The sequence below is a fragment of the Anarhichas minor genome, unplaced genomic scaffold, assembly GCF_050575085.1.
Source record: "Anarhichas minor isolate MPS153535 unplaced genomic scaffold, ASM5057508v1 ptg000045l, whole genome shotgun sequence".
NCBI lineage: Eukaryota > Metazoa > Chordata > Actinopteri > Perciformes > Anarhichadidae > Anarhichas > Anarhichas minor.
Genome location: NW_027466491.1, coordinates 6,610,935 through 6,637,229, shown reverse-complemented (window position 1 = coordinate 6,637,229; position 26,295 = coordinate 6,610,935). Strand labels below are relative to the sequence as shown.

The 26,295-nt window shown below is 44.6% G+C and overlaps 1 protein-coding gene across 5 annotated transcripts in view; it reads left to right on the top strand.

Moving 5' to 3' along the window:
- Positions 1-26,295, top strand: part of anks1b (ankyrin repeat and sterile alpha motif domain containing 1B) — a 158,678-nt gene that overhangs the window by 39,061 nt on the left and 93,322 nt on the right. For all 5 annotated transcript variants that reach the window (XM_076111487.1, XM_076111488.1, XM_076111486.1 and 2 more), the window contains 8 exons: positions 1,220-1,300; positions 2,880-3,036; positions 13,959-14,111; positions 15,743-15,886; positions 20,745-20,820; positions 22,566-22,667; positions 24,575-24,700; positions 25,358-25,542. In XM_076111487.1, the coding sequence (XP_075967602.1) occupies positions 1,220-1,300; positions 2,880-3,036; positions 13,959-14,111; positions 15,743-15,886; positions 20,745-20,820; positions 22,566-22,667; positions 24,575-24,700; positions 25,358-25,542 (1,024 nt within the window). The remainder of the gene's footprint in view (positions 1-1,219; positions 1,301-2,879; positions 3,037-13,958; positions 14,112-15,742; positions 15,887-20,744; positions 20,821-22,565; positions 22,668-24,574; positions 24,701-25,357; positions 25,543-26,295) is intronic.

Here is a 26,295-nt window from a genome sequence, read left to right as displayed (position 1 = left end):
TCAGTAGCTGCTCTCCGGGTTGTCTTTCATTTTAAATAAAGTTATAATCGCTTCATTCTGCTTTTCAGCCCAGAGCTGCTCGGACTGGAATTCAACTAATTAGTACTTCTCACTGACGCGCTCGGAGGAGTTCATGTGAAAATGAGAGGTCATATAATTATAGCCCTGGGAAAACCCGGGGCTCTATTCGTGTAGTAGTGTGCGAGTGTATGTTTGTTTCTATGTGTGTGTATTATGTGTGTATATGTGTGTATATGTTTGTAGCTGGCTATCCATATGAGGTTCTGTGTTTCGTAGTTTTAATTGCATGCTCAGCCTTTTGCGACCCGACCTCACTTACATTCTTTAAATGCCAATATGATGAAATAGAACTTAAACTCTTCTGGCTCTAGCCCTAAATTATATATTATACTTCTCGCCTCGGGGACCAAAATACATTGAAGTAAAACTCTTTTGTGTGAAGAAAGAACTGAAGAAACAAAACCCAATACTTCGAACAATAAACTAGAAAAGTACTCTCTGCAAAAGCATTCCTGTCCTCCTTAATCTTCTTGAAAGAGCTCAAAACCCCTTTTTTTATTTGCAAACTTTACCTCTTACTACAACAGGAAACACCACAATCAATTAAACAATTAACTCACAGTAGGTATCCTTCTGTTTTTCACTCGATAATAATAGTAATTTAACACTGCACAAACATCAATAAACAGTTACCTTTCCCACACTTGGCGCATTCCGGCAAGGAAAGAGAATCCTAATTGGCTCGGTCGAATAGTCCTTTTTTTGCTTAGGAAGGTTCCCGGAATGACCCGGAAGTATCTCAGTGGCCGGCATGATACGAGCTGTTCGACTTCTCTAAATGCTAAGGAAAGGTGCTTCAATGCTCCCTTTACTAGCTCCTTTAGCATAGGACACACTGGACCTTCCTTTACGGAAAGGAGAGTAGATAATTCCGCCCCACAGTTCATTACGTCGGCAACATTTAAAGGCATGCAAACGATATGCTTATCTTACACATCTTGCACAGGTTTAACAACTATTTTCATACAGTTTTCACAACAAATATGTTAACTTGATCGTGTCTCTAAAACAACACAGACATTAAGGAATTAACCAGCACGTCACCACGCAACACACACTTCAATACTGAGGGATGTAATGAGTGTGTGTGTAAGTCACTTTGAGGATTAACTCTGATGTATCTTTGTTTTCTCTCCAGCATGTGGAAGGGCCTGAATGTCAACTGCACGGACAGCACAGGATACACACCTTTACATCACGCTTCACTTAACGGACACAGGTAAGGCTAACATGTATATGTGCAAGTGTCTGGTGTAAACCTTTTAACATGTGGTGGAGCGAGTAACGAGAAAGTAAAGAGTTTTCAAAGACCACGGTGACTTGTTGAAAATAAGCAGCGATGAGGACATCCCAAGGAAACGATCGTGAGCCCGACTGTGGAGTTGGCAGAAGCACTGAGCCCTGCTACCCTGCTTCGTAAGAAGCCACATTATCCCAGCTCTTCTGCACTGCATTTTATGCTCCTGGTAGTTTTGCTATTGTTGCACTCTTCACTCAATTTTCTGGTGGAATGTCCTTGTAACTATTGGATTCTCGCAGAATACTTTCTGCTGGAGGTGAAGGGAGCTGAGTGGTTTTGGTTTGACACAGTTGCTCAGTCAACCATGTTTTTTTTTTTTTTTTTTTGTTCGGCCTTAAGTCTAAAAAAATTTTGTTTTGGAGACCGGGCCCCTGGTGATAACTCTTTGTAGTTTCATCACGACCAGCAGTCCCATTCACACTCATGAACATCTCGATAAGAGGCATTTTAGATAAAGATCAATAGTCAAAAAATACTAAATTGCAGACACAATATTTCTGTGTTTCCCTGTGTGACTGCTCACTACAGCGCAGCTCCCCTTTCTCTCACCTGGGCCTGCTGAGAAATCCGTTCCACAGTGTGGATTAGCTGCAAGCCCCGGACCACTATCCCAGCTTGGCACAACTGAAGGATTAGTGCTGTGATTTCAGGGGGCAATTATGTGGATTTCCTCCTTCAGATCAACCCGAGAGGAGAGAAGGGAGGGAGAGGGGAGAAAACTGCAGCCTCCGAAGTGAAAATTGGGATGCCAACAAAAAAGCTCCAGAAGGAATGATTTAAACGTTTAGGTGGGAAAGTAAAAAGAGAACTGGCAATTAAGATAAAGACAGAGGGAACCGGGCAACAGGCTGTGCTGTATTCAGAGCTGTTTTATTCCGGCTGGGTTTCAATTGTTTTTTTGAGATGATTTTAATCATGCAGTTGTTGTTGTTTTTACCACATAAAAAGCCTTTTTGGTGATGCAAGCTCAGCAGGCTCAATCAACTCAGCAAGAAACCGAATATTCTCATATTTGACTGTGAGTTCTGCTGTACAACTGCCATTTAACTGCCAGTGAGTTGTATAAAAATATGATAAATTATTAATTATCAAAGCAGTTCATTAAGGCGTCTCACCCCTGCTCCTGGGAGAGGTGTTGCCCTTCTCTCTCCTCTGTGTCTCCCCCCTGACATTTCGAATGCAAATGAAGCACTTCACCTTTCCTCCTCCTCGGAGAGAGATGACAACTCCAGCTGCAGACTTCCTATGAAACAGCGTTGCTGACATTAAAACTTGAGCAGCAGCTAAATGGACTTCCGGCACGAACCCAGGCACTATGATTCGTGTAATAGATATTACTTTATGAAGAGAAAAATGAAGTATTCGTGGGGTAGCTCTGCTTCTGCTCTCTCTCTCTCTCTCTCTCTCTCTCTCTCTCTCTCTCTCTCTCTCTCTCTCTCTCTCCTCCATCCTTCGATCTGTTGATATATTGACCTGTGCGAATATCTGTCTCTCTCAGGCAGGTGGTGCTAAAGCTGCTCCAGTTCGAGGCGTCCACCAACCTGGCTGACAGCAAGGGCTGCTTCCCGCTGCACCTGGCCGCCTGGCGGGGAGACGTGGACATCGTCCGCATCCTCATCCACCACGGACCCTCGCCCGGCCGGGTCAACCAACAGGTAAACACCGTGATCCCGTCGTCATCCTCTTAAAAAAAAACCTTCGTCTTCAACGCCACCTGTCAGTTTTGTTTGTTCAGAGGATATTAAGCTATATTGCTGCTCTTTTTGCTTGCAGCTGCTTGTTAATTGATCGTGCTGCTGTTATCCCTTTACTGTGGTCTGTACGGGTCAGCTCTAAATGTCTCGGGCCCTGACCTCGGACATATCTTTGGGAGCAGAGACTCATAAGACTCATAAGAGCGTCGTTAAAACTCCACGTCTGTATTTCTGTAGCTTAGAGAAGCCGTTGTTAATAAAAAAAATATACATAAATCTGACCTGTCTTCATGTTGTAGCCCTCTTAAATGTTAAATGATCAATTGTGGCTGAAAAAAAAAAAAAACACTTTCCCTGTGTGCTGTAAGTGCCCCAGAAGTCAGTTCTATCAGCCAAATTAAAGTTGAGTCCTTGCGTTGTATTTCTCGGGGCATTTAAACCGGCGCTGCCACCGGCCGTCTCCTTTTGGCTCCCGTCCAACAGAGCCGGCTCTTTACAGATCCCAGTGATCTCTCTCTGACAGCCGGGTGAGCGGTTCAGCTCTGGGAGCGTTCAGCCTGCCACCGCTGTCATTCCTCATCAGCAAAAATGACCTTCTCCTCCCTCCCTCGCTCCTTTTTTTTCCTGTCCATCTCTGCTTGCAGCATGTTTATGATGTCACGGCTCGTCATTTTTGAGTGTTGATGGCTCAGACGTCTTTTTAAATATTCCTACTCCTGATGGCGGTGCAGTAACGGACCTCCCCGGGTTATTGGAGCGTTATTTACTCTGCATAATAAGCACATTTTCCTCCGTCACCATTAGCCAAATCGTTTCCCTCTGAGAGTTGTTAGAGCCTAATTGTTTCCCGTGATAAATGGTGTCCCTTGCCCCTGAAATGAAGAGGGTTGTCAGCGAGTGAACACACTGATTGGGCTGCTGTGCAGGCAACACACAAGATGCTGATTGAGAGGATACTGTATGTGCTGACTTACGTGCACAGTTGATGTGTGTGTGTGTGTGTGCTCTTGTATGTTGCCCATGGAACATATAGAGTACATGTCACGTGTTTTGACTTTTTCGGTTTGCGATACGGCGTGCAAAACATTCCAGTTATTTAGGTCATTAGTGCGTCTGCGTTTTCTTTTTCTACAATAACTCTCTGTTTATGTGTAGGAGGCAGGACTTACTTACAAGACTGATGCTGTTGTGTCTCGATTATTTGGTGGGGTATGCACATAAAAACTCAGCAAAGATGATGCGTGTTACATGCTGCATACACAACATACGCAAAGATACAAGCCGTGACTGCAATGCATCACAGTTTTGAGTTTATTGAGTAACAAAGGGCCGACGAACATCAGTGTGACAAAAACCAAGGACGGGTGCGTTGACATCAGACGTCACCACCCAACTCCTGCAACCTCTATAATTAACAGACTAGATGTAGTAGTTGGGCGCCACAATTGACATTAAGTTGACCTTTGATAGGAATACAGATGTGCTGAGTGAGAAAGGCCAGCAGCCTCTTTTTTTCTTCTTCTTTTTGTCTGAGAAAGCGAGCCAAGTTTCAGATTCACAGATCCCCGATGACGTTGTTTTATAAATCATTTATTGAGTCGGTTTCCAGTTTTTCATTTATTTGCTGGTATGCATCCGTCAACCTCAAACAGAAAAGGTCATTAACAAAAGTCAGCAGTGGAATTGTCAAAGGAGGTACAATCCATCATATATGTCCCCTTGAACTTAGAACTTCAACTCCTGCCCTCTGGTCCTCACCAGTGTTTTTGTTATCCAGTGTGGTTTGGTATGTGTGGTTTTTATCTTCCTCTGTTTTTTATTGCTACTGCGGCACAACCAATTGCCCCTCGGGGACAAATAAAGGACTTGAGCTTGAATTTCATAAATGTCTGTGCAAATTGACATAATCATTGTGAAACGCTGCATTCATTAATAAAACTTGTCCTGGCAGTGAACACAGTTGAGAGCAAAAGAGATAATAATACCATTTCTCATAGCGTAGATATTCAGATCGTACAGAATCCCACTGGTTAGGCTGGAAGTCAGCTTGTTTCGGGGAAAGGAAGCGTTTTACATTCTCACATGACACCTCACTAGTTAAATCATCTAATTACACTGATCAGCTTTCCTCGTATCTCTCTTTGTATCATACATCTCATTTTGCGCCTTTTTTATCAACGGGCTGGAAATGACTGATTTTATCTGCCCTGTTATTATCACTTTTCATCTCTCCTTCTTTATAATGAGCACCAGTGAAAATGCTACAGAGCTCAGATTCTAAAGCCTCTGCTGTGTCTCACACTGTTGCACACGGACGCAGCAACGCACAAAGACTCCAGCAGGACCGCGCTTTCACATTCTTAAAGGTGCAGCGTTTATTTTCGCCTTACGAGGGAGGCGCTGCATTTTGCAGAACACCGGTGTAGCACCGATTTTAAATGATGGTACCTGTGTATTTCATAATGCCCGTATGATGCATATTCGTACGGTGGTCTTGCAGTTATGTGTCGTCGATGTGATACAGTTGTTCTCGGCTTGCGGGCATAAATCTGAATGCAAGATTTACGGGCCTTAGTGTGTTTACGACGCCTGAGCTCCATATCTTCCCGCTGTCTGTCTCGTCTGCTGTAGAAAGCAGAGCCTGCATACATTAGTCAGGTTGATGTACGGAGTCCCACACACGCTCACACCCATCACCGAGACACACAGCAGCAAGCCGTCGGCTGCACACTACGATATTACTCTGCCCACGCACACCATTGCTCGTGTCAGAGGTTGAGTGCATGAATGTCTCTCCAGGGGGACACACTGTTATGTGTCTTCATAATGTGCTCTTTTCTTACATGAGTGAGAGAAACACAGTATTTGTGGTCACCTTTTGTACATAGGGGGACAAATAGCAACACGAGACTGTGGAAAAGAGTGCAGGAGGGAGCTGTGATGAGTGTGAAAGGTCTTGAGAGTGGAAAGGAAAAACGGGGGGGAAATTGATGGAAAGAGAAGAAGGGGAAGTGTGTAGGTGGGCCAGTTGAACGCTGCAGCCAATAGCGGATTAATCAAGGTTAGTGGATGTTATTAGTTGGCGGTAAACCAGTTCCAGCCCACTGTTTACTGCCAAAATGGTCCCAGTAGTTCCCATTCACAGCTGTTTTTGTTTATTGTGGGAGTGTGTGATGATCCTCAAGAATCTACAGAGTCTGCCGATTCTTTAAACGGATCCTCAAACACCCACGGAGTCTGCCGATCCTCAAACGCTCACGAAGTCTGCCGATCCTCAAACGCCCTACGGGGTCTGCCGATCCTCAAACGCCCTACGGGGTCTGCCGATCCTCAAACGCCCTACGGAGTCTGCCGATCCTCAAACGCCCTACGGAGTCTGCCGATCCTCAAACGCCCTACGGGGTCTGCCGATCCTCAAACGCCCTACGGAGTCTGCCGATCCTCAAATGCCCGACGGAGTCTGCCGATCCTCAAACGCCCTACGGAGTCTGCCGATCCTCAAACGCCCTACGGAGTCTGCCGATCCTCAAACGCCCTACGGAGTCTGCCGATCCTCAAACGCCCTACGGAGTCTGCCGATCCTCAAACGCCCACGGAGTCTGCCGATCCTTCTGCCTCGGAGTCTACCGATCCTTCTGCCTCGGAGTCTACCATGGAGGTGAAAGGTCAGAACAAGCACCGGTTGGTCGTCACCCTGGTCACAACGAGACTGATGATGAAGTGTGACGCTCCCCAGAACCACAGCCGAGAAGTGTGGATCTCCCACACGAAGAGACCGTTAAACCAGACAATAGAAGGGATTCGCCATCACCGAAGGCCCGGACTACCGGAGCACCAAGGAAGTGTGCGGGGCTGTACTGTGTTTGTGTGTGAGAGAGAGGTGGAGGCAGTCTGACTGGAGAAGATGATTATTACATACTGTGTGTGCATGTTTGTGTGTGTGTTTGTGTGTGAGAGAGACGGTGATAGATGGTGAGGTTTACTTGAGGTTTGCACTCTGCTCGCAGGGCCAAACGCATGTTGTGAAGACTGAGGCGATGTTTGTTTGTTATCTCTCTTTCTGCCTCTCAGATTGACTCATGAACCGATGCCTCACTTAAGGCCTGTACCGAAAGATAACGGTTAGAAATCTTTTTTTGGATCTTCTCTTTAAATAACTGTGTGATATCAATTCAAAGTTCATATTAGCATTAACTTATTAACTTCCGTAGTCCAGTTTTTGCAAACGGGAGCAGCTGGGGTTAACTTTCAAATAAAGAGGAAGAAGCTTCCCCTTTGACCTGTTTTGCTAGACAGGTCATAAATCATCACATCCCTTTAAAGGATCCTCGAGTCCCACCGCGTCTGTTTCCTGTATTGAACTGAAACTGATGAGAGCGATAGGAGCGACGGAGCCTTCACCCAGTGCGTGTTTTTACTCATTCTACATTTCTAAAGCAGTAAAGTGAGGGTGCGTCTGGACTTTAGAGAAATAAAAAGGAGTAAGTCAGCTGCTCAGGGCAACAGGGCTAACCTTGTTAAAAGGCATTATGAGTACCCAGGGCCAAGTCGAGAGCTACGTACTAACATTTTAACTTTTGTGCACTTAGAGCTCATCAGTCTCCCTTTGGCCTTCATGACTCGCATTAGCATTTTTAAGAAATGATGATGAAGTCACAGAGTGGCACAGCATCCTATAAAGTGGTCGACAGTTCCACCTGTCTCATCTGACAGAAGTGTCCTCTGTACACCGCTGAGCCACGTCTTTGGAAGACCCATCTTGAGAAACTTCTCGGTGCATTCGAGGATGCTCCAACATCTGAGAATCGGCCACTGAAAAGCATCACGTTCAAAAGCTCTGCTGTGGCACCAATCACATCTCGATGAGTAATAAGCAAACACACTGTAGATGCAATGAAAGGAATAATGTGAATGTGGTTGTTTGACAACTTTATGTCCCATATTTATGCAGCTACATAACACATAACTCTACAACAAAAACAAAGACCTCAAGCTAGTTTCAGTTTAATTTCAGTGTAAGACGCAGCCAGCTGTGTCCCTTGCTCAGAGACTCTTTGGCCCCAGGATTTAAACCAGCAGCACTTGTGTTGACCGACTAATGAAGATACATTTTACCCCGAGGCAATTGCCCACAGCACAGCTGGATTATATAGATTATTTTGCTTGTGCCTGACCGTGACAGGGTAAGGGACAGCTGAGGGTGTGTGTGTGTGTGTGTGTGTGTGTGTGTGTGTGTGTGTGTGTGTGTGTGTGTGTGTGTGTGTGTGTGTGTGTGTGTGTGTGTGTGTGTGTGTGTGTGTGTGTGTGTGTGTGTGTGTGTGTGTGTGTGTGTGTGTGTGTGTGTGTGTGTGTGTGTGTGTGTGTGAGAGAGAGAGAGAGAACCAGCAGAACAACCTCTGGGCTTCCTCTGTTCGGGGCCTCTGGACTCGTCAATTTAAGAGCTATTCTGTGTGTGTGGGTGACTGACTAGGTCAAGTATGTCCCCCTGTGCTGCAGATATACCCCTGGAATGTTTTCTTTCCCATAAACAGAAGGACTCTCTCCCCTCTTGTCCTTCTATGTTTCCTAACTCGCCCTTTGTAATCTTAAAGGGACAGGACGGAGATCAGCAGCACAGAATCAAGGGAGATAATAAGAGAGCTTAGAAGGAGCGTTGCCTCATCTGTGCCACAAATGTGGCGTGCGCGTGTGCGAACACATGCATGCATGAAATACTTCCACTAGGCTTTTTCTCCAGGTGCCGCACGGCCTTCTGGGAGTCCAGAGGCTGTGTGAACTAAGACAAAGGTAAAAGGCCATGAGGTTGCTCAGCCTGCTGTGTGTTTTCCACGAATGTCTTTCTGCGTGTGTGTGACACTGGTGGTAATTTCATGCCCCATCATGCACACATGTTGCTGCCACACATGGAAATGAAACCATGTGTTTCCCGACGCTGGGAACACTACGAGAAACCGCCCTGGGAAAAAGTCCTTGCTCAAACATCGCCTACCTGGCACGCCCGCTGCTTGCCGAAAACACACACATAGTCACACGAGGCCAAAGGATGTTTTCTTATGAGTAATGTGTTTTTTTCTTTAAAGTGTTATGTCATATGGTTTCCACAGCCTGGCGCTCCGACGGCAGTGGGCTTCCTAATTAAAGTTTGGTAAAAGAAAACTGATTCATCTCGCCCTGAATCAAAACAAAGTACAGCCATGAGGGATTCCTGCGAGCCGAGAGCAGATTGTGTGTGAGCGTGTTCGTCGAGGTGTTAGATGGAGACACGGAAAAACATTTTGCAGCCATTTCCTCTCTGGTACTTTAACAGCAAATGCAAATATGGTTCACATTTTAACTACAACGGAGCATCCTCGGAGCTGTGAGGGATTTTGTGTCCTGCTCAAGGGCACTGCAGCAGTATGAATCCTTTTCTCTTTAACCATCAGGCCGAAGCCACTGCTCCTCTGAACATCCCCCAGTCTTATGTCGGACTAAAAGCAATCCAATTTGATAAAAACGTATTTCTTTGAATTTCCTTGATTGAATTCTTTTCATCCATAGATTTCACATATTCCGATTTTATTGGTTGGTCTTCACTGGTCAAGGATAACTAAAAATGTCTTTAATGATGTTTGATTTTTGTCAAACTGATATGAAAAAATACATTAGCTTTGATTCCCGGTTGATGTAAAATGAACCTTACATTTCCTCTAAATTTATTTCTGGGAATTACAATTTTGACCAAATAAGAAGAAACGTATGCGTTGACTTCTTAGCAAAATTGAATTTGAATTTCAGTTAAACCGAATGGTGAATAAAAGCAACGGCAGATATAAAACGCACCCGTGGACAGTAGAGGAATGGATCCATATAAATAAGAGAAGACACGAGCGAGAAGGAGAGAAACGGTTCCACCTTGTGCGTCTGGTGTTTTTCCCGTCTCTGTTTATTTACCCAGCTGTCCCCAAGGCAGCGCGCTGAGCTGCTGGGATTATGAGACGCCGTAAAGCAGACGAAGCTCATCCTGCATATCAGTCCATCAGCATTAACACGGTGTGTGTTCAAACAAATACCTCTGCGCTTCACTCGCTCTGGTTTCATTTCAGCCCCGGCCCGTCGGATAAGCGTGGCTTATTTGCGACGGGCATTTGTTTGGTCCCGTGTGGGTGAACTTAACTAACACCGATGGTGTTTACGAGTGTTCAAGCAGATTCTGTGTGTGCCCTTCAGGATGCTGCATGGATGGTAAATATGTATCATGGTAAAATGCTAACAAATTCTCCCTTAAACACTTGTAAAAACCATGCAGCCGTCCCTGTGAGAAGGACAAGCAGATACTTTTCATTACGTGCTTTTTATATTTATGACCATTATCTGTGAATCAATGCCATATATGCACTGACATCCATTTGTATGGACATGTCAATAATGCGCTGCCATGCCTGCTGATGGGTCATTAGTAGATGGCTGTTGCTCAGGGCTCAATCAGCAACAATACACAGAGTGCTAGATGATATCGGGAAGCTGTCAGAGCGAGCGTAATGGAAATATATAGCTGGCTCTGAGAACATGGAGGGATTTTCTCTTTCTCTCTCCTCTTCTTCTCTATCTCCCTCGTCCTGTCACTCTGTGTCTCTGTTCATCTCTTTGTCACTCTCCTCCTTTCTGTCTGGGAGTTGCGTTTCTCCCTATCTAAAGCTGGGTGCGTGAGGCACAGCGGATTGGACTGACAAAGGCTGCAAAGACAGAGCGGGTCAGCGGCAGCACCGACAATGTCTGCAATCTACGTCCCAGTGGTTTCATATCCGTGTTGAGTGTGTGTGTGTGTGTGTGTGTGTGTGTGTGTGTGTGTGTGTGTGTGTGTGTGTGTGTGTCTGAGATGGTTTGCTTCATTACATCCACGTGCTTGTTTTGGTGTTAAATCTTAAAATGTAGTCATTATCATCCTGTTGGAGGCATAATCCGTGATCCAAATGTTAACAACCAAAATGTTGACGAAACAATCTCACCATTCTCTCATGTTCTGTTCCGGAGCTTTCGATTGTATCACATGACCTTCATTAGCCGATGGAGTTGCTCAGTTGCCAAGGAACGGTAATTGTTAAAATTTGAATTGTTCTGAGCTCTTTAGGGTTCATTGTTGGAAACAGTCGTTGGTGAAACAATCATTCCCAAGCTCAGTGCAGCAGCTTGAATTGAACCCCACGGTTTTCCTCATAATAAACAACATTTAACCACAAGAACAAAAACTACTAATCCTCCTAAATTCCTTTTTAATACATTAGTTCCCAACCGGATCTGAGTGTTTGCTGGATGATTAACCGGACAAAAAAGCAGGACTGTTGTGTTCTCTGTAATCGTTGCATTACTGAATAATTACCTCCTCAGACCATAAATTATTCAAATACATCAATCTGACTGTGGTTTCACTCCGAACACGCAGTATCAACAGTATCAAGCAGCAAAGTAAGATACCAGGAATATGAATATAATCAATATCAATATACATCTTCTAACGTGGTTAGGTATCCACGTCCTCTGATACTTTCTGCCATGCTCAAAATCGTCGTCGTCGTCGTATGTGTGTTAGTCGACAAAGAATTTCTTTTTTCGAGGACGGCCCTATTATCCGCTGGGAAATGATGGCCTCGCTCCGTGCAATGTCAAACCTGTGTGCTGTGTGTGTGACGGCCCAGAGAGAGGCGGGAGATATGCAACCGGTGAGACGGTGTTTGCTTTATTTTAAGGAGCCAAAAAAAGGTTTCTAGACGACAACTAGATCCAAGTTGTTCCTGTTCTGGATATTGTTAAAAGTTAATTTAGATCAGTTAACTTCAGTACGTGTAAAGGTTATATAGGCTACACATGTAGTCATCCACCTTGTTTTTATTTAGTATCATTGCTTCGAAATATATCATGGTGAAAATACATAACCTATAGGGTGTTGAACATCTTCTTCCAGGTGCTGTAGCATTTAACCTTTAACAGATGAATGCTCCATCCTCCACTGCATCGCTATTCTACGCCTAATACTGTCGATGACTGATTGCGCTGCATATGTGGTGGTTTGGGACTCTGGGACGAAAACAGTACATATGATAAATTAGATAAGACGAAACTTAAATGATCCCTTGGTGGAGAGGAAGTCACTCCAGTGGAAAATAGTCTCACAGTAGAACATCCACACAGGAACGGAGCAAATGGAGCTTATTAAACATAATGCAAACCAACAATTACACCAGTGATGAATGTGAATTACAGTGTGCACGAGTGTGTGATTATTGTGCTTCCAGCACAGTGGACCTGCAATCATCAGACCCGCTCTGGAAGCTCCCACTGTGCCATCACTGGAGGGGTGTGCGATCCCCGAGGAGGAGGGAACGCTCCCTCGGCACATTTTGTTGGTGTTTCTGCTGCGAGTGTACGTGTGTCTTCATACCGGGGCTCTTTTTCCTCCGTTAGTCACACAAACAGTATCTCTTCATCTCTCTCACTCACTGCTCAGAGGGGTGCATGAATGTAGGGGGAGGGGGAGGGCGAGGCTCCGGGGGAGAAAGAGCGTAAGGAAAGGCGTGAGATGAGATATGAGCAACAGAGTGTGGTGATGCTGATTTATCATGGAGGCATGAGAGGGAGGGGGGGGGGGGGAGAGGGGGGCATGTCTGTGTTTTGAAGCATGAGACAGAATGTCATCAACTGTCGATCATGTGAAAAAGGTGAGCAAGTCTTCAGAGAGCAACTTAATAATCACCTATATATTCATATGTTTCATGTCATCCGTTCGGCCTGACGTTGTGTTCATGTTCACCATTTCCCGCTCCTGTTGGGAGCGGGACTATTTTGTTCCGTATAGCGAATAACAAATTTGACATGTTCGTGGTAACTCAACTTTTCTTTATGAAGATCAGAGAAACATGTCGACGTGACTTGTATAGCTGAGCTTTGTCAATGTCATTCACGCTTCTTGCCATTTCTCGTATGGATTTGAAACAACAGAGCTGAACAGCTGCCTCTCAGTATTTCGGGCACATCTTCTTACATCCCGGATAACTTGAACGTGCTTCTGCCACTTATTGAAAACGCTATGGACTCGGTTCTAAATAATTCCTTTAGTTCCTCTACCTCTTTACCGCCTCCTCTCCTACTGTCTCCTCTTGCTTTTGTCTGTCCCCCACCTCCTTTTTCCACTCTAAATGTCACATCACCGAGTGTTCAATGTCAGCAGCTTCCTTAAAACTTGGAATACGAATCGATGATTTGAAATGTAGCACACAGAAATTCAGTTCCTTCTGAACATGTCGATTGGAGGCTGACGGGCTCGGTTGTTAAGTGCAGAGAAAAGTGTTGGGCCCAAAAAATGCACGGAGGGTTTGAGGAGAACACTTTGCTTTGGACCATGTCTCCTCTATTTCACGGACAGGAAGCTGTAGATTTCCCCTGACAGCGCTCACACACCCGACACACTTTTGGAATTCGCACGCGCAGAAGGATTTACTGACCGAGACGTGCGCTTCATACGAGTAGCATATATGTCCGTCTAGAACTTCACCCTGTGATCCGATTAATAAAAGAAACAACTGCTTTTTTTCCTTCTTCTCTTCCTTTCTATATCTCCATCCTCTCACCCACATTTCCCCACCTCTAACTCACCACCTACCTTTTTTCCATGCTATTAATCGCCTTTTCCTTAAACCTTCCTCCGTCACCTTTTCCCATCATTTGCCACTTCCCTCTCTAACTCCACCTACCTTTCTTCTTTACCTTTGACCTTCCTTCCATCCTTCTTCTGTTATGTTCTCCACTCTCTTACTCTCTACGCCTAATCGCCCCCCCCCCCCCTGCCCACTCTTCATCATTCACCTTTTCCTTCTGTCAATCATTCCTTTCCTTTCATTCTCCCACAGAACCATGAGAGGGAAACACCGCTTCACTGTGCAGCCCAGTACGGACACTCTGAGGTGGTTTCAGTGCTGCTTCAGGAGCTGACCGACCCCACCATGAGAAACAGCCAACAGGAGACCCCCCTGGACCTGGCAGCGCTGTACGGACGCCTGCAGGTCAGTGAGAATGCATACATAAGTTTTATGAAGGGAATAATATATATTTAATGCAAAGGTTTGGAAAGGGTTATTCAAAAGCAAGTGACAACATGACATTTAACCTGGAGTACATCCCGTCATCGTTTGAGTTAACCCTTCAGTTTCACCTGGAGGACTCATCCTCAGCTGGCACATGAGGATTTAACAGATAGCAAGAGAGAGATGGAGTAGTTCCTCATCCTGTTGGACTTGACCTTTTTGCTGCGTCCAGAGGGGAGAAGCTCAAATCTCCATAAAGAAGCTTTTTGAAATTTATGACGTTGTTACAAGCATTCGCTACCGGTTGCTCCAAGGGCAGCGTGCCCCTAATAACATGCATGAGAGCTGCTCTAAACTGGGAGTCGTTGATTCATTTAAAAATGACGGATACGCGATGAAAAATAAAAACTTCCTCTCATACTTCCTCTGCTATAGACAGGCAGACAGGTGCACGTTCTTTACAACTTTAGTCTTCTGAGAAATGTGAGAAAACGTACAGACACATCACACGGGTAGCTACACGGCAAGACGCGTATGCCACAAGTGCCTGCTGATGTTCAAATGCAATCACACGTTCTCTCTGCTGAGGTAGTGAGTAATTGCAGTCGAGCCATACAGGTTTGTCTGAGTGTGAATGAATAATTTATAAAGGCAGCGGCCTTTCTCTCTCTCTTTCCCTCTCTGCATAATAATGAAGGGAAATCCCTGTGGTGAGTTGCTGCTGCACGGAGATGTAACTAACACAGGGCAAAAGTTTAGTGTACACGCACACATACAGACCGTCTACGATCAAACTAACGTGCTCCACCACCTCAACGCACAGCCTCCTCCTACTACGCTCAAGTTGATTGACAGATCTTTTAATTCAAGGACGTACATTACAAAACAAAGACGTAAAGAGACCTACTGTACATTTCTATTCATAGGCGGTTGCAAACTACGCCGAATGCTAATTTCCCATCTTCATCTGACCCCGTTAGTTAGCGTTGGTCTGCCTGTCAAGCTGTCGAGACACATCACCTTTTAAAGCGATTAATGGATGCAGATTTACCGTTCTGAATTCAGTCATTCATTTTAGAAAATGGGTATTGATTTCACACAGAAGTAAAGATAGTAGGCCAATAACTGTCAATTTTGGAAGTGACAGCTGTAGTTTTTATCAGTTATAGCTAACTTGGAAATCAAACCTAACTCTGAAAGTTGGTTGAAAACTCTTTTATTTTTGAGTTTTGTGACACTAGGTTAGTATCGGGTTAGTTAGCTGCACGTGCTGTAATTTGCAGTTCATGTGAAAGCAGACAAACACACCTTTTAAATCAGTGCGTACACTTTTCGTCTTGTATTTTTGGTTTCGTAAAGGCTAAAAAAAGACACCATCCTCCCAACTCTTTGCGCAGGACATCAGCACTATTGACTGGTGAAGCTATAAGTTATAACTTAACATTGACTGTCTTTGATTCTAAGGGGGAAAAAAATATTTACCGTTTCTCTGGGAAACTTTTTGCTGTGATTTGTCTTTAAAAAAAAGTCACAAAAAGATGCCTCATGGCCTAGTTTCTCCAAACTTTGCTGTTTTTGTCCCTGACATATGGCTCTGCTTTTGTGCGCAGGTGGTGCGCATGTTGGCGAGCGCTCACCCCAACCTCATGACCAGCCACACTCGCCGACACACTCCGCTTCACCTGGCTGCACGCAACGGACACCACAGCACCGTCCAGACCCTGCTGGAGGCCGGCATGGACGTCAACTGTGTGGTGAGACAACATTCATCGCTTTTAGCTGTTAGTGTCCTATATCAGCATCCAAGGATTAAACAGATTTCTGGCAGAGATTATAGTAGCCTTACGGACAAAAAAAAGACAAAAAAAAAAAGAAAAAATAGCTATTTCAGTTTGTTGCTCAGGGCAAACCATGTTCCTTTTGATAATATTTGACTTAAAAACCTGTTAGTAATATCTGTTTACAACAGGATCGGCATGGACGCTATTCCACCGAGTCTTTTGTTGGTTCTTTCTTTTTAAATTTGACAGTTGGAAGATGTCTTAAACAGGAAGTAGCCATTGTTTTTGTTTCACGGCGAACACAATGTCCAGGAATAATTTGTGACATTGTGTTTTGGGGTGAAATGTTCCTTTAAGACATGTGTACACATCTACTGTGCAGATGCAGGAATAATTTAAACCTTTTTGGTCTGTAGTTCTTAAACAGAATCAAGCGTCAAGTGATTAAACCTCAAAAATCCCCGACTCTGAATCTCCTTCCTCCTCTCATCTCGGCTGTAAGTGAATATTTTAGAAGCTGCTGTCTTGTGTTTTCAATGAAAGACAGCACGGCTTTGTTTTCTGTGTGTATAATCCACCACAGGCATAAATGCTTGGCAGATCCTTCTTTTTGAAAGTGTGTGTGTGTGTGTGTGTGTGTGTCTCAGAGAGCATGTCTATGCGGTGCATGCCTCCCATGGTGTGGTGTTGGAGAGGGATGAATAATTGATTGGGAGAAGAGAGAGCAGGAGGACGAAGAGGAGGAGGAAGGGGACAGGCTGTTCCTGAGAGGTCCTCTCTACACACACTACATGAGGAAATACAGTCGCTTCCAGTCTGCGGTGCTTCATTACTGCTCACTTTCTGTCATGCTGTTTGGGCTGCTCGCCTCCTCGTTCATTTACATTTAGTCTTATTGTGTATTCCGAGTTCTCTGTACGATCGAAACACAGCTTTGTCCCGACCCGTTCTGGGCCATTTGTTTTTGTGAGGCCTTGTCAAAAGACTGCCGCGCTTTGCTGCCTCCTCCAACGCTGTTTTCTTTCTCTCGAGGCGATTTCCTCTGACGAACTATTTGACTTTGCTCGCTTGTCTTAAACGTTAAGTGTAGACAAACAGCCCTGTGCTGTATTTATCAGTCTCTTAAGACCATTTGAATTGAGTCCTTCCTGATTATTCACATTACAAGACATTTGTTTTTTCTGTCACGTCTTTGAGGTGCTCCAACTGCAAGTGAATCTTGCTTTTGGTTGTAATAAAAAGCATCTGCGACGGATCATTGTCAAGAAGTGTCTCGAATTCTCTCTTTCCGTGCCGACTCAAGGTCTCACAACTCAATTGTGGCAAAAGTTGTGTGGTCTGCACAAGTCTCACGTTTGTTTTTCATTTAAACATCAGTCTTTAGAGTCATATGTGTCTTCCAATGCAGTAACCAACACAAACTTCACTTCATCTGCATTAGGAATGTAGTTATCTGTGAACCTGTGAATGTCTGTTTCACACTGAGCTTCTCTACTCCAGTCAGTTCTGTAAGGTGATCACAAAGGATTTAAGGAAAACCAGTTAATAAATGTTTTCGGTGCTCCGCCAGACTCAAAGACTCAAAGACTTAAAGCTGCTTAGAGTCTGAATAAAGAAACAAGAGACAGTTCAGATGCAATCAATATCAGAGTTTGCTCACCCAATATGAAAATGAAGAAATCCTACAAAACCCTTTGTAAAGAAAACTCCCTTCTTACCCTGAAAGTTTGTATCGACCTGAAAGTGTAGCTGTGACTGAAGTTCACATCTGCTGTTGTCAGAATCTGAACTGACTCCATGTTCATTTGCTACAAGGACACATGGCACAGCAGATGCTGCGTTCGTCCTTTCCCTGGCTGTGTAAGTACAGTTTATGTACAGTATGTGGAGCATGTGAAAGGGCTTTCTGCTGAGCGTTATCTTGTGATTGCAAGAAAACAAATCTGTTTGCGAGAACACTTTGTCACATTGTGCCTCTGCCCCTTCGGGATACGATCAAATCTGTCACGGACGTATTGCAACTGCAGTTTGGAGAATTTAGTGGATATTGCGGTGGGTGCTTATGTCTGTTTTATCTCCAGAAAGACGGGAACAACTTGACCTGTTGTATATATGGGAGTCATTCTGGTGCTGAGATGCATGACTCAGCGGCATTGCGCCCATCTTCTTTGCCTTCTGTCCTTGTTGCACGGTGTGTGTGTGTGTGTGTGTGTGTGTGTGTGTGCATGATCTGAAGAGCAGGGCTGTGTTTCTCTGCAGGGATTTGGCCTCGGGCTCCATGTGTCTAGTGGAGATGAACACTACACGCCTTCGATTCGCCTCGTCCTCTCCGCCATAACACACTGCTGCAAATCTCTCTCTGCCTCTCTTGTTGTGTCCTTGGATACCTCACATCTTCCACTGCAATTTACCAAGTTGATTCTTTGTTCTGCTGCATCTCTTTCTGGCCGAAAATGATGCGTAGGTAAATGGCGACATCTACATGCTGTAATGAAAGTCTGATGCTTTTAATGCGGAAACAAAATGTGTATTCTCGCATTCGTCTTCCATGATGAGAATATACTCTCTGCACTGTTGTGTGTTGGAGCTTTACTGATGACAGCACAGACTGGACACTGTGGGCTACTCACAGATGGCCACCTTGTAAGTTGTCACAAGTGGAAAGCACTTTGTGTGTGTGTGTGTGTGTGTGTGTGTGAGAGAGAGAGAGAACGATCGTACAGGTCAGTAATTGGAGTCAAGCCATATAGGTCTCTCTGAGTGTGAATGAATAATTTATAGAAGCAGCGCCGTCACTCTCTTTTCACTCTGTGCGCGTCTCTCTCATCCTCTGAATGTTTCCATAGTAATGAGGGGAAGTCCCTATGGAGGAACCTGCTGCCAGTGCGGGCAGGTAGCCAACAACACAGGGCAAAAGTTTAGTACAAACACACACTCTCTCACACGTACACACATATACATTGAGCATTTTACATTCAACGTCACCAGCGACTGCTACATTTCTGCCAGCAGCCATGAAACAGAAAGTCGTCCGCCTTTCAATTCGCGGAAGCTCTTGGAGAGCGAGAAATCGCCTGCCTCGCTTCCTCGTGACATCATTGTACAATCGGCATGGGAAACGGGGACGGGAAGTGGTATAGAGATGACCGCAGAGGGGGGCCGGAGAGGTTAGGAAGGCAAGTGGTGTGTGTGTGTGTGTGTGTGTGTGTGTGTGTGTGTGTGTGTGTGTGTGTGTGTGAGGGAACAGGGGGGTGGATCATTTCCTGCCCTCCCACCTCCTCTCACTTGTATTTGGGAAAATTATCCTTTGGCCAAACTTCCACAGTTTGATGCAGTCAACGAAGCTGTGACCACGCATCTGTTTACCACTGGGATGTACACCCCCCCCCAAAAGAGCACTGGATGATTGACCTTTGACCTTTCGAGGACGTAGGAGCGGCTGCATCTGGCGTATATACCGTCCGATGACACTTTTTGTCGCAGAGGAAACGGAGCTCAGTAAGTTTGGTATTCCGTGCGGAGGACGAGCGCGTCTGTCTGGTTCAGTGTCGCGCTGAGTTGAATTCCCCGGCAGCCTATCAGCGGACCTGGCTGTCGTCCAGATAATTTGTCTTCGTTAAGGCCGGGAGTTTGGTTCGGTCCAGGATTTCATCTGTGTTGTCAGGAAGCCAACCGTGAAGGATGCGATGGAATCAGCATATGTATGTTGCTCAGTGAGTGTGTGTGTGTGTGTGTGTGTGTGAGTAGGATTTAAAAACAATGTTCATCATGGATGCATGAATTCAGGTTCAAATCTTTCCTGTCCCTGGTGGGGATTTTAGCTTCAAGCAAGGTGCACAGGACAGCATGTTATTGAGACATATAGAAACATGATGTCCCACAAAGCTTTAGAGCTTTAACTGCATTTAGTATCATCACCATTTTCTTTTGACTTTTAGTTCATCCTCCTGCTGCTCTAACAAACGTACTGTTGCATGCAGCACACATTCAATTGGGACATACTACTTCCTCATAACATGGCACCTTGAGCTTTGACCTTCTTGCTTATATATCTGCCGCGCAAAGGATTGTGGGTCAGAATAGCCAGAGAAGCATGTTGGCTTGCATTCTGCAAAAATGTGACCGGATGTAGTGGAACATCCCGGTATGTTTTGGCATACTGCCTTTGACATACTATGTATTGGGACATACAGTACTAAAGCTTGTTTCTGGTAGTATGGGTATTAAAGAGCAGTCCCAGTGTGGCTGCTTGTGGTGCTGCTGAATGGTATGGCATTGTACTTTTACGTGTTTCTAATATTTTTTTCTAATTGATTATAAACATCTGTTCTTTTTCTCTCTCGCTGGGGCTCTTGAGCGTTGCTCTGATAAAAGCGGGCTTGTCGAGAGTAATCGTCTCTCTCATCGCTGCTGATCCAAGATGACGACCTTACCAGCGGCCTCCCCCTCCCTATAGTTTCCATGTGTTGCATCATGACTGTAATATCCCCATTAGAAGCACCGGAGGTTGATACGGGCCGGCACGTGGCAATCTACGTTTCCACACAGGCTCCCGCTGCTTGTGTAATGGTTTGAAATCGGTTGTGGCCTCACGCAGGCGAGGGAATGTGACTCTTTTTTTGAATCTCGCTGCATCTCTTTCCAGAGAAAGAGGCATTGTATCAACTCAAAATGTTCTTTTCTTGCTCCCTTTTAATACTTGTGCTTTTTTTTTTTCTTGTAAATCCTATCGGTCCTCCCGATCCACTTCTGTTTTTTGATGTCTATTTCTGTCTCTGTGTTTAATTGTTAAAGGAATGGAATATTAACACACACTGTGTCTCTCTCTCAGACGGAGAATGGCAGTGCCCTCCATGAGGCAGCTCTCTGTGGGAAGATGGATGTAGTTCGCCTTCTGCTTGACTCAGGTGGGTCTATAAATACATCCTGGAAAACACAAGAAACAGTGCGTTCCCTTGTTTTTCTCTTTTATTTCGACTTGGGGCTGGATGCCCACGGTGCTCTTTTTCTCTCCAGATTGTGGGTTGAATTTGCCCTCAGGTGAACTCCAGGCATCCGTCTGCTGCATTCTGTCTCACTGTTATAAAATCCTAGACTTTCGACTTTATTATTGTTTTGGCCATTTCTTTCAATTGTATCAAGAGGAGCCGCAGAAAGTTCAACAGGATACGATGCGTGATGTCGCCTTTTGATGATGTCACTCGACTTGAAAATGGGTCCAAGGTGATTAGTGACAAAAATCACATCTTGCACATTAACGCTTGTTGTATTGAGAGCTGATCGATTCTGAACACTGTTGACCCTTTGATACCGCCCCCAACACTCCACCCACTTTCCTTCAGCACTTCCTGTTTCCCGCAGGACTTCCTGTGGGCAGCCATGCTCTTTTGGCCTCGATTTTATTAGCATCCTGGATCAACAAGGGGCCTGGTTCACTAAACTCAAACCCTACACAACCCTTCAAACATGGTGTGTGTTTGGGTTGGGAGGTAGTCGTAGGGATGCAGGATGGGCAGACAGCCTTTCATTGTTGATCTTGAACTATGCAGAGAAACAGCTCAGGATGTTGAAATATACAACCAGCGCACCAAAGATATCTTTGGATTTACTGATTTTTTCTTACCAACTAATCTTAGAAATGCTTTTGTCGAGGCATTCTCGAATCAAAGCCTTTTCTGGAGCTTTTAACCACATCACGCAGGAGATATAACTTGTTCATTAGTGAGCTTTGGAGAAGCTGGTGGGCTGATTTTGTTACCTCAGGCAGGCTAGCTGTTTTCCAGACGTTTCTATGCTAAGCTCACCAGCTTCTGGAAGGAAGTGTCATATTTACTGTACAATTGAGTGATGTCGATCTTCTCATCTTACATCTCATAACATCAAGCATCAAAGTTAATTATTCATTCTATTCTGTTTTTGAATTTACAATAAATGCACAAAACACGAGGAAACACACGTGAAAATTCTATTAAATATGTGTTAAATGTGTAAAAAAGTAAGCAGGAACGAGAGAAAACTTGCACTTTCTATTAGGTTCCAAATGTGCTTTCTCTCAGTTTTCGACGTTTTTCTTTCATGGTGCCCAGCAGAGTGACTGGAATGCCATTTATTTTTTGTGTTGAATTGGACCCATGAGCGCAGGAACGGATTAAAAAGGCTAACAGTCGGATAAATGGGGATTTATTGTAGAAGAAAGATTGTGTTTGTTTCTGCTCACAATTGAATTTGTTTGTGTGTCTTGTTAGTGCTTTGTGTGTAAGCCTCTTGTTTGTGTGCGTTTGTTTTTTATGATCGTGTCATTGCCTGTGATTTAGCGCGCGCGGTAAACACGTGGAGCTCCTCGACAACAAACTCGATGAAAAGCATATTACGCTGTTCGTAAAGAGTCTTCATGAATTCATAAAATCCCACAACTGTCCTCTGGTGACTGCAACTCATTCATCTTTTGCTGACTGGAGTTTTGTGACTGTGTGTCAGCAGGTCTCAGTCTGTGCGTGTGTACTGCATGTCTTGTGTCTGTAGTTCAGGTTCTTTGAGCAAAGTATGAGAAGGTTTATCGTGTTCGGCCCAAGTCATGGGTGTTGTGTTGCCCCGTTGTTCACGTGTATCAATGCTTGTACTGTATGTGTGTGTGTGTGTGTGTGTGTCTCAGAGATCGACACCAATCTCAAAAACAGCCAGGGGAGAACAGCTCTGGAGATCCTGAGAGAGCATCCTGCACCGAAATCCCAGCAGATCACTGCTCTTATCCAAGGTAAGACACACACACACACACACACACACACACTGTAGATTGAGGTGAATTTCACTTGAGAAATTGGGTCATTTCAGGAGCAAAAAAGTAGAATACTCACACACAGTAAATGTAGTACAACATAGGGGCGTTTAAAGACACAGTATTCACAGTTCAACAGTGTTCGTGTTCAGTTTAAAGGAGGATTTACAGAAGGTGACATTTAACTTGGCAACTTAATGAATCCTACAGACATGTTAACCTGCAGTCTATATATATATTTTTTTGGTATGTGGACTCAGAGTATGACATTGTGACCGTTGTTGGGCATCTACTGAAAGTTGAACGTGAACATGTTTGGCGAGCACATCTTATTGCAGACTGCGGCATCAAAGCCACAAAGAAACAGGATTTAAAGTGTTTCCAGTGAAATCAGGATATTGCGATGAGGCAGAACTGTTCAAAAATCTTTAAATGTTAAATTATGCTTTTTGAATTAACATGCTCGTGCCTGCCAAAATCTTTTTTTGCTGGAAGCATACCATAGGGAGCAAAAGAGACGTGATTGTGCTTTTAAAACAGACATTATTCATTTTGCTACTTAAAAATCTGCCTCATAATGTAACCAGTCAGTCCTTTTTAGAAAAAGAAAAACAAGTGTTTTCTTCAGTCCTCCACCTGCCATTAAGAGTTTGTGTGTGAACACTGCTTTCATGAAACTAAAAGACTATTTGATGTGCAGACACGGTGATGGAAACACTTCTATAGACTTGTAGCTTTTTTTAAATGTCAAAATCCCATGTGATAGTAGAGATATTGTTGAGGAATCGCGGCCATCCAAATCTAATCTCAGCAAACCAGCGCAGGGGAAAAAGGAGAGATTTGGACTTCAGCGTAAATAGGAGACTGGATGTGTGTGTGTGTGTGTGTGAGAGAGAGCGAGGAATGAAAGCGAGATAGTGAGAGAGAAAAAAGGACACAGCTGTGACTTGGTGAAAAGATCAGCTGCATGCCATTTCCTGTTGGAGAGGAGATGGAGAAGGACACACACAAAGAGGAGAGGACCTCTCATTTGCTGAATTGTACCAGCTGAGGGACTTTCTGGTTGCCACAGGCACCTCATTATGAGTAGGTTCTCATTTGATTTGCGGCGCATGACCCGTATCACTGTTTGAATTCATTTACAGTTCACTTTCTACTGCCCAGCAGCAACTGGTTATGTACTTGCAGTGCAGTAGTTTAGCCGTGCCTCTGCTGACGAATGACTTCAGGGGGAATAAAACTGTCAAGCAATTTAATGACATCAAATGAGCATTAAATGACTCTGATGCACTTCCCCATACTCGATTGTAATTGTATGCAAACATGGTTGTGTATCATTATTGTCCAGCTGAATGCCAAGATACACAGTGGTAGAAATACACAAACTCACCCGACGTTAGTAGGATTCCTCATTAGGGCTCTGCAGGGAATCTGCCACACGATTAGAGCGTTTGTGTGTTTTTTGGGCAGCTAATGCCTCACTTAAGGAAGTTCATCATCCAGTCTTCAACTTAGTTTCTGCCACACCTGAACCTGCTTCCTCCACTCTCTTTCTTTTCCCACTCAATCCTTTTTTTTTTATGAACAGCAGAGTGCTCTATTAGCAGAAGCTGCGGAGTGGATTTGCGGCGCGGGGAAGAGTGTGAATTGAATGCAGCACAAGCTGTTTACCAATGCTGATGGCCGTGCTATTATATCGATCCAGTAAAAAGGCCTCTGAAATGCTTTTCCTCCCCCATCACTCCCACACCGACACATTCTCCTCCAAACTCCTCTTCTCTCTTCCTCCTCTTTCCTCAACATATGTTCCCCTCTCTCTTCTCTTTCACTGTCTCATCCTCCATCTTCTTACCCCCTTGGCTCTGCTTGTCTCCATTTCTCTGCAGAATATATGATTGACGAGATGGAGATGGAGATGAGTATCATGGAGGAGCCTGTTCGCAAGTGTCCCATCCCTGCACCTCGAACCTCTGTTCCCTCGCCCTGCGCCTCCCCCTCCCTCAGACACAAGAGTGAGTATACACAATGATGCAACAACAACTACGCAATAATTGGGTTTACACTGAGAATAAAGGTGCTCAAAAGTATTTTTTTTATTGGTTTGTGACCAGAAATGTACCAATCCCAAGTGGGGGAAGATTTCCTTTTGAGAAAGCGACAGAACATGTTACATGAGGTTCATAATATGTTTTAGAATATGCCTGAACATATCAGAAATAATCACCATAAATGATTACTGTAAGAAAAGGGAATACGCTGAGGGCAAACTCTGCATCATTTATTTTTGCAATATGGGCGAACAATACCACATAAATCCAGCCACGGAGAGCAGCTCCTCTAGTGGAGAAACACAGTTACTGCAGCTCTGAAGTGCCGCACAGTTTCCCTGTGCAGCGCTGCCCCCTGTGTTGTGAATGTAACATTGCAGCAAGCCGAGTTCCCTCTGATCGGCTCTCTGCCTGGATCAGAAACCATTTCTGTCTGGTGATAAATCCCCCTAACAGGATCTTAAAAAGAACGTCTTCTTGATTACTGTGCAGTGTGTTTTAGGGTTATTTTCTTTGCCACTTTTGTACTAGCAGTGACAGGGACTGGCTTCATACCGATGCTTAAAGGAGCTCTGGATGTTTTTCTTACTTTCCACTCGGCTCTCTTCCTCCTCTCCCCAGATGATGCTGTGACAAGTGAGCTGTCCAAGCTGCTCCACGAGATCAAAAAGTGCCGGGACAGGGACTACTCCTTCGAGGAGCTCTGTCACACCATCTCCTCCCACTCCATGGACAGCTTCGGCAGCGGGCGGCTCTCAGACGAGGAGCGCCCGGATCGACCCAACGGCACCCTGACTCGAGTCAAGGTACGGCGCTCAGTTGTGACAGAGGATTGGTGCATTGAAAGGCGTTTGGTGTGTTGGGAGAAAGAACCATGTCACTTTATTTACCCCTGGTCCTGCTCCTGTCTTTGAAGGACTTCTTGTGAACTCAAACTCCTGAGTTAACAAGTCACAACTCATCACATGTTCAACCACAAATTGGATCCAGCAAACAGTAATATTATGTCGGTGGCTGTTGTATGTTGAGGTGCACAGAGGAAGTTTGTACTGGAGCAGCTATTCAGTGTGTAAATATACTGCATATATATATAGCGCTCCGATACAAAGCTCTTAACCCTCCATCAACCCATTCACACACTCACAGACTGATGGCAGCGAGCTACCATGCATGACACTGGCCTCACAAATGGGAGCAATCAGGGGGTCATTGACTTGCTCAAGGACATTTTTGACATGCCAGACGTTGAACCTCCAACCATGCAGCAAGTGGACGACCTGCTCCACCTGCTAGCCACAGCCGCTCCATTTCAGAACTTCAGTCAAGTCAAGTTATTAATTAGTCACCAAAGAATCAATCGACGGCAATATTGGTAAACGGTCGACTGTTGCAGGCGTTAATGCTTTTCTCTGTGTTGTTTCTAAGACTACAGACGAAACAATTAACTGATTGATCAAAGAATCTGATTAGTTTTCAGTTAAGATGTTTTAGTTGCAGCCATAATTAAAACTCTTCCACTTCATGTTTATACAAAATACATATTTTGTACCTGATGAAAT